General features: G+C 41.8%; 1 protein-coding gene across 1 annotated transcript; it reads right to left on the bottom strand.

Annotated features, from left to right (window-relative positions):
• Positions 1-623: 623 nt before the first annotated feature.
• On the bottom strand, positions 624-1,502 carry LOC130853459 (tropomyosin alpha-3 chain-like). Its single transcript, XM_057735373.1, is given in 2 exon segments — positions 624-1,192; positions 1,194-1,502. Coding segments are annotated over 2 exon segments (786 nt in total). The 3' UTR covers positions 624-715.
• Between the last annotated feature and the right edge of the window lie 6,801 nt (positions 1,503-8,303).

Here is an 8,303-nt window from a genome sequence, read left to right as displayed (position 1 = left end):
GATCCATTCTGTGAGCAGCTGGGAACAGGGTAAAGCTGGGACAAGGATTTGGTCTCAGACAGAGGTCTCACCATTTTAATTTAATTTGGTCACTTCTGATGGGGAAAAAAACGTTGCCTAAAGATATCATAAAGCCGAAAATGTGAACAGCACGTTTTTTTGAGGGGAAAGCGGGGGTAGGTGGGCACGGGCAACTCCTCCTGGAATCACCTTTCTGGTTTGGTGCGTACTTTTTACAAGAGCAATGAGGTTTCCCAAAATGGAGGCTTTCTCTGGGCTATTTGGCTCTCAGTAAGGCAGGCCTATATCTTTTTCCCTCCTCCATGGAGAGGGCAATATGCATTAAGCTGAAAAGTTACCTTCCAAAAGTGAGAAAGGGATTAGACTGCTGCTTCAGAACTATGGAATTATCTGGAATGTTTTACAAATGGTCACTACATCAACAACAAGAAAAGGTAATTACAACCTGTGTACATCACAACATGCTTTTTAAAGACACTTTGCATTGTGCTCACATTCCCTTCAACGTTGTTCCCAAAGGTGCTCAGCCTCTAGCCCAACTGGAATCTCTAGGAAGAGGCAGAGACAGTTTGGCGAAAAGGACACAGGGGTGGGGGTGGGAGAGGTGGCAAAAGGTGAAAGCAGCCTTCCAGGTAAAGATCAGCCCTCAGTTTAAAGGTCAGCTTCGGGCAGGCTGGCCTCAGCGGAGTCGGGGTCAGAGGGAGGAGCAGCGGCAGGGTGGGACTGGGGTGCTCTGCATCGCATTCAGGTCAAGCAGAGTCTGGTCCAGCATCCTTTGTGTACAGAGGTGCTCCTCTTTGGTGCATTTCAGTTTATCTTCCAAATCATCCGTTGTCTTTTCCAGCTTGGCTACCGATCTCTCAGCAAACTCAGCAGGGGTCTCTGCCTCCTTGAGTTTATCAGTAAGAATCTTTATCTCTTCCTCATATTTGTCTTCATTTTGAGAGTACTTTTCTTCAGCAGCACTCAGACACTTCAGGTTCTGGTCCATCAGTCTGATCTGCTCATCCATCTCTCGGCAACGGGACTCTGCCAGTTCAGCTCGCTCCTCTGTGCGTTCCAGGTCTTCCTCAATAATCACCAACTTACGAGCCACCTCTTCATACTTCCTATCTGCCTCTTCTGCAACGTGCTTAGCTTCTTTGAGTTGGATTTCCTGGAGTTCCATTTTTTTCTTCATCTTTTAAGGCTCGGTTTTCAATAACCTTCATACCTCTCTCACTCTCATCAGCAGCCTTCTCGACTTCCTCCAGCTTTTGCAGGGCCGTGGCCAGGTGCTCTTGAGCGCGGTCCAGCTCCTCTTCAACCAGCTGGATCCTACGGTTCAAGGAGGCCACCTCAGCCTCAGCCTGTTCCCGGGCCCGCCTTTCTCCCTCCACTTCCCGCTGGAGGTGCTTGGCCCTCTCCTCTGCATCATCGGCCTGCTGCTGCAGAACCTGGATCTTGCGCTTCACCGCCTCGATGGTGGTGATCCCGGCCATGGTCCCCACCCAGCTACTGCTCACCTTCGGGTTCCTGCCGCCTCCGCTCGGCGCTGCAGCCGCTTCTCACCCGTACTTCCGCCTGCTCCTCCCTGAAATCGCGAATGGTTTTAGAATTTAGAGGAGTACTATCAAAGCGAATTACAAAGATTTTTCTAAAACTTGCCCTTTGATGGGACAAGGGTTTTGATTAGTGGTCTTCCCAGCACATCTTTGGTTTTGGCTGAGAGGCAACTGCACTAAATTAAAGTATAGGTTGGAAGGAGCCTAGCAGTCCATACTTCAGACTCCTGAGTCTCATTCTCCCTTTGGAGGTTTTAAAATCCTTAGTTATCACTGCTGCTGCCATTCTGTCTGGAGGACTCAAGGTCACTTTTGTTCCCGTAATCACACTGTAATGTTTTGTTCTAAGTGTAGCTCACTTTGTGGATACAGGACAGACAGGGAGATAAAAGACACGCAAGCACATAGAGAAACACGTTTTTACTTAGGAACAACAAGCAGCCTGAAATTAACATGGGTAACTTACTGCAAAGACCACAGCTCTATTCTATTCCACATGACAGCCTCAGGGAAACAAAGTTTGAATTCTTGAGGGTAGAAATATTATCTATTGTTTTAATATTTATTTCATGCAGGCACCATGGAGAGTTCAGTAAATATATCACAGGATGTAGATGTTCATATTTCTCTCTCTCTTTTTTTTGATTGAATTAGAAGAATGCAGCTATTTCTTTACCTCAGTATCTAGTTGTATTTGAAGAGTAAGCGAAAGGAAATTTATTTTTCTTTATTCAGACTGAATTTTAAGGGCCATTAAGTGCTATTGTTAAAGGATATGAAGAGAAAAGCACTTATTTAGAATCGATAAAGGAGAAGAGAGTTTGCAGAGCAGACAAAAGATTTATTTGGCAGAAGAAAATTTATCTAACCATCTCTCATCTATCTATCATCTATCTAATCTGCTCAAGGCATATGTGGCTTGAGGACAAGAAATATATATAAAGGAGAGGGTTTTCAGAAGGAGTGTTTTCTGACAGATGATTGAGCCCAAGAACGCTTCCCAGAAAGGAAGCCTGATAGCTGGGGAGAGCCAGGTGCAAGGACCTGCAGGTGATCGATGCGGAGTTATTGTTGGGTTTCCTGGCTACACACAGGAACTGAGCCACTGCAGACTGTTCTATCTTCACTTGAGCAGGACCTTCCATGGGCTGCCCCCAGCTAGAATCTGTCCTAGCAATTCCTTCTGTCAGAGTCTTGTGACATTGATTCACTTCTTCATAATTTACTTCTTCATAATTCAGGTGTTTTTACCCAGCAGGAGAGACACTTGACCTTGCCTTATGACTTGCTTTATTCCTGTTTGATTATTTTACTGTTGCCACCTCCCATCCCCTGCATCTGCCTCCCACAAATCCCCAGGACATTTGTCAGTAAAAAATTGGGGGATTGAAAACTGTGCTTCCCAGACACATCCCTCTGTTTGGGAGACTTGATCTAAATCACCTTGACACTTTCTCAGGTGTAGTAAATATAGCCATGTTACACTTGTATCACCTCATTTAATAATGATAATTGGGGTACTTTCAGTTATTTTTAAGGCAAATATTATAGGAAAAGGAAGCTTTGAGTGGTTACTCAGCTTGCAGAAAATAGAGCCACGTGAGGAATCCTGTTTAGTCAACTCCAAAGCCAAGTTCTTGATCATTGTTCCTCTTCCTTTTTTTCGTTTTTGCCACTTTGTTCCTGTTCTACAAGCAAAATATTAAGTTAGTAGGCATCATCTTTACTTTTAAACAAAGGCCTTTTGCACTGCATTCTGTCTTGCCTCAGATGACTGATAATAGGAGTGACCCCACTTCATTAAGTGACCCCAACTCTCTCATCCATGAATCGGCCTCCTTGCCAGGACAGAATATAAATATCTTAAATATTTAAAAATATACTTTCATGCAAGAAATGTGTAATGCATGGCTTATTCATGACAAGCCAGCCTATTTAAGCCTGGACACCTTGCTGTAAATATCTGAAGGAGGAGATGAGAAAGGTAAGACAGAGAAAGTACTCATAAGCTCAGAGGCTCAGAAGTCTGAGAATGGTCATAAGTGGCTGATTTATTTCCCTACTGAAGGGACTATTTCTAAGTCACCATCCTGTCACTGAATGACCTAATCCCACCTAAACAAATTTAAGTATTCCCTATGAAAACTATTTTGTGTTATTTACTTGTAGTCTACTTTAGAACTTCTGAAGTCTGTTTTGATGTATATTTCATAAAAATCTTAGAATTCTTAATATGTTTTGATATTTTATTGTTATAATTATACCTATCATAATATGTGGCTAAGAATAATATGATTATTTTTTCAACCATGTCTCATGTCCTTCTTTCAATTATATGAGTTGGGCAGTATTGAAAACAAGAGAACCATGATATCATCTATCATCAATACTGAAATACTAATTTAAAAATACCTATCTTAGCTCACTATCAATAAACTAGTAAGCAGTAAGTTGAAAGTGGTAGTTTCCTCAAAAGTTTGTTAGCATTGCACGTTAAGGATAATACACTGGTTTTGTTTGCTTTTGTCTGTGTGGCTTGAACTTCAATGTTAAATGTAGCTATGAGACCAGATTGAAATGGAGCTTGATCACATTTGTGAATTTCAGGAAACTTGCCTTGCACATGACACCTTCTTGGTAATCCCGTTATGGCCTAAAGTAGTGATGAGCATCTATAGATCTTGGTACATGGTTGAATAATTTACTTGTAAGTGACAGGGCTGCTGGTCAAATGAGCGGTCTCACAATTTGTTACTTTAAAACATACTTAGTCTTGGCGGCGGGGGGTGAAGGGGAAGCTAGGACGAAGTGAGAGAGTAGCGTAGACATATATACTACCAACTGTAAAATAGGTAGCCAGTGGGAAGTTGCTGTATAACAAAGGGAGATCAACTTGATGATGGATGATGCCTTAGAGGGCCGGGAGAGGGAAGGTGGCTGGGGAGTCGAGGGAGGGAGGGAATATGGGGATATATGTATAAATACAGCTGATTGACTTTGGTGTACCTCAAAAACTGGTACAAGAGTGTAAAGCAATTATATTCCAATAAAAAAAAACGTACTTAATCTTGCTTTTAATATGTCACATACAGTTCATATTTTTAGCTTGTATATAGTCTAGTTACTTTTTTATTCAACATTTTCCTGCTAATTTCCTATTGTCGGTAGAGGAAAAACAAATTTAAGTTTTGCTTGCCAGAAGAATCCAGGGTTTTGTTTCTCAATATAAAACTGTCAATGTGTCTGAAGTAGAAGAGTTTTGCTAAGAAATCACTCTTTAATCAAGAAAGTGCAATCTGGCCTTTCCTTGAAACAATAGATAAGTAAAAAATAATTGAGTAGAATAGCATGAGCCACATATTTACATAAGATTTTATCCGCAAATCAGACTAAATCATGATCAGCTCTACTATTTAAGTGGGACAATGGTTTCCTGCAAACTGGGAAATTACTCAGGGAAGGATAAATAGAATGGAGGTTCTTCCCATGTGACCCTCTGCCAGTTTCATGTTTATTCTTTCTTCTTTATACTCGCACAGTCTAACACATTTATCCTTCCCACAGGAGTTACTCTGATATGCATTAGACATTAATATGCACATTTGAATGAGGAGTCAGGTTCCAAGTTATAATAAAAACCACTTGTAAAGACTTTCTTCCCGAATTCAAATCTTTATAACAGCCACAACAGATTAGATTATTTTCAAGGCATGTAAGTTGTGTTTTATTGCTTCTTTTTAAATGTTCAAAATTTACTTTATTAGTTATTTTATGGTGTGTCCTTAATGAATACATTCATATCAGACCAAGGGGAATGAAGGCCGTCACTGAGAAGGCTCTCTAATGAGCCACAGAGAACTGAAATAACTACATATGCATTCCACAAATGGACCATTAATTGGAAAAAGAACCAAAGTGTGAAGATATAATCCTATAGGATGGAACTTAAAACCAGGCTGTTTTAAGGCTTTAGAATTTTTGAGTCACTTGTATGGAGGAAAACGTGAATGAAAATTTGTCTTTCCCTCTGTCTAAAGCTTTACATTAAACCATTGTTGTAACCTAATTTTGAGAAAGAAATAATTTTTGAGACTTTGGTTAATTTAACAAGAACTCTCGTCTTGATCTGATGCTTTTTTTTGGTTATTTAAGTAGCACGTTTCACAACACTGGTGGCTCTTCCCTCTCACTGCTGGTGCTGCAAGAACAGCTTGGAACATACTGACCTTAGGAGAAACAGGGTCATCTCCATCCTGCTGTACCCACGAGAACAAACCTGGTGAGAAGAAGGGCCTTCTGTGAACAGGTAATTTATCCTCCCAGGCCCAAGGGGCAGGGCAGGGTGAGAGGGGGTGTTAAATCAGGCCACCCTGCAACCAGCCACCACCAGCCTCCATGGGCCCTGGGAAAAGTAGCCCGGGCTGGGCAAACAGCCACTTCTTCCCAGCCCACTAACCTTATCAAGCATCCTCACTGCCACCCCTGGTGCTTCTGCCCACCTATGGGGACTTTTGTCCCCAACCCCCAGTGGCCTACTGGTTGCCTTGCTCAGGGCAGCCCTCAACAAACAGATGACTCCCACCCCTACAGCTGGGGCCACTTCCAGTCTTCCCTTGTGACTCGTTTCAGACAAACACAACCTCTCCCTGCTTTGTAAAAAACTCAGAAGTAAGCCCAAACACATATGGGCACCTTATCTTTGACAAAGGAGGCATGAATATACAATGGAAAAAAGACAGCCTCTTCAATAAGTGGTGCTGGGAAAATTGGACAGCAACATGTAAAAGAATGAAAGTAGAACACTTTCTAACACCATACACAAAAATAAACTCCAAATGGATTAAAGACCTACATGTAAGGTCAGACACTATAAAACTCCTAGAGAAAAACATAGGCAGAACACTCTATGACATCCATCAAAGCAAGATCCTTTTGGACCCACCTCCTAGAATCATGGAAATAAAATCAAGAATAAGCAAATGGGACCTCATGAAACTTAAAAGCTTTTGCACAGCAAAAGAAACCATAAACAAGACTAGAAGGCAACCCTCAGAATGGGAAAAAATAGTTTCCTATGAAACAACAGGCAAAGGATTAACCTCCAAAATATACAAGCAGCTCATGCAGCTTAATACCAAAAAAGCAAATAACCCAATCCACAAATGGGTGGAAGACCTAAATAGACATTTCTCCAAAGAAGTCATGCAGATGGCCAACAAACACATGAAAAGATGCTCAACATCACTAATCATCAGAGAAATGCAAGTCAAAGCCACAATGAGGTATCACCTCACACCAAGCAGAATGGCCATCACCACAAAATCTGGAAACAACAAATGTTGGAGGGGGTGTGGAGAAAAGGGAAGTCTCCTGCACTGTTGGTGGGACTGTAAGTTGGTACAGCCACTATGGAAAACAATTTGCAGGTTCCTTAAAAAACTACAAATAGAACTACCATATGATCCAGTCATCCCACTCCTGGGCATATACCCAAAGAAAACCATAATCCCAAAAGAAACATGTACCGTAATGTTTATTGCAGCACTATTTACAATAGCCAGGACATGGAAGCAACCGAAATGCCCATCAACAAATGAATGGATACAGAAGATGTGGCATATATATACAATGGAATATTACTCAGCTATAAAAAGGGATGAGATGGAGCTATATGTCATGAGGTGGATAGACCTAGAGTCTGTCATACAGAGTGAAGTAAGTCAGAAAGAGAAAGACAAATATTGTATGCTAACTCACATATACGGAATCTGAAAACGGTACTGATGAACTCAGTGACAAGAACAAGGATGCAGATGCAGAGAATGGACTGGAGAACTCGAGGTTTGGGGGAGGCGGGGGATGAAGGGGAAGCTGAGATGAAGCGAGAGAGTAGCACAGACATATATATACTACCAACTGTAAAATAGATATCCAGTGGGAAGTTGTTGTATAACAAAGGGAGTCCAACTCGAGGATGGAAGATGCCTTAGAGGCCTGGGATGGGGAGGGTGGGGGGGACTCGAGGGATGGTAGTGGGGAAGTTGAGGGAAGGAGGGAATACGGGGATATGTGTATAAAAACAGATGATTGAACTTGGTGTACCCCCCCCCCAAAAAAAAAAGAAAGATTAAAAAAAAAACCACCCAAAAACAAACAAACAAACAAACAAAAACCAAGACCCTTAATGCATATGTCAATGAAAAGGGGAGCTATTGATATTTACAACTGGACCACAGTCATAAACCTGGTCTGTCCTGGACTCATTGGAATATATGGCTGTATTAGGGTTCATCGGAGTTCTTTATGTATACGTTATATACAAAGAGATTTATTATGAGGAATTGACTTGTGCAGTTATGATGGAGTTTGGAAAATCTGTAGAGCCTACGTCCCAGTTCAAGTCCAAAGGCTGGAAGCTGCTGTACAACAAGGAAGAGCTGATGTCCTAGTCTGAAGGTCTTTGGGCAGGAGAATTCTCTCTTACTCTGGGAGGACCTGCTTTTTTGTTCTATTTAGACCTTCAACTGATTGGATGAGGCCACTCACATTATGGAGGGCCGTTGGCATTAGCTAGTCTACCAACTTAAATGCTAATCCCATTCAATGATATCTCAGAGAAACACCTAGCATCATGTATGACCAAATATCTGGGCACCCTATGGCCCAGTCAAGTTGACATATAAAATTAATAATTTTAAGGTTTGGGAAGGGGCGGGGGGTGAAGGGGAAGCTGAGACG

This window comes from Hippopotamus amphibius, chromosome 5 (assembly GCF_030028045.1).
Source record: "Hippopotamus amphibius kiboko isolate mHipAmp2 chromosome 5, mHipAmp2.hap2, whole genome shotgun sequence".
Classification (NCBI taxonomy): domain Eukaryota; kingdom Metazoa; phylum Chordata; class Mammalia; order Artiodactyla; family Hippopotamidae; genus Hippopotamus; species Hippopotamus amphibius.
The sequence above is the reverse complement of the archived record's forward strand: the minus strand, read 5'-3'. Positions and strand labels throughout refer to the sequence as shown.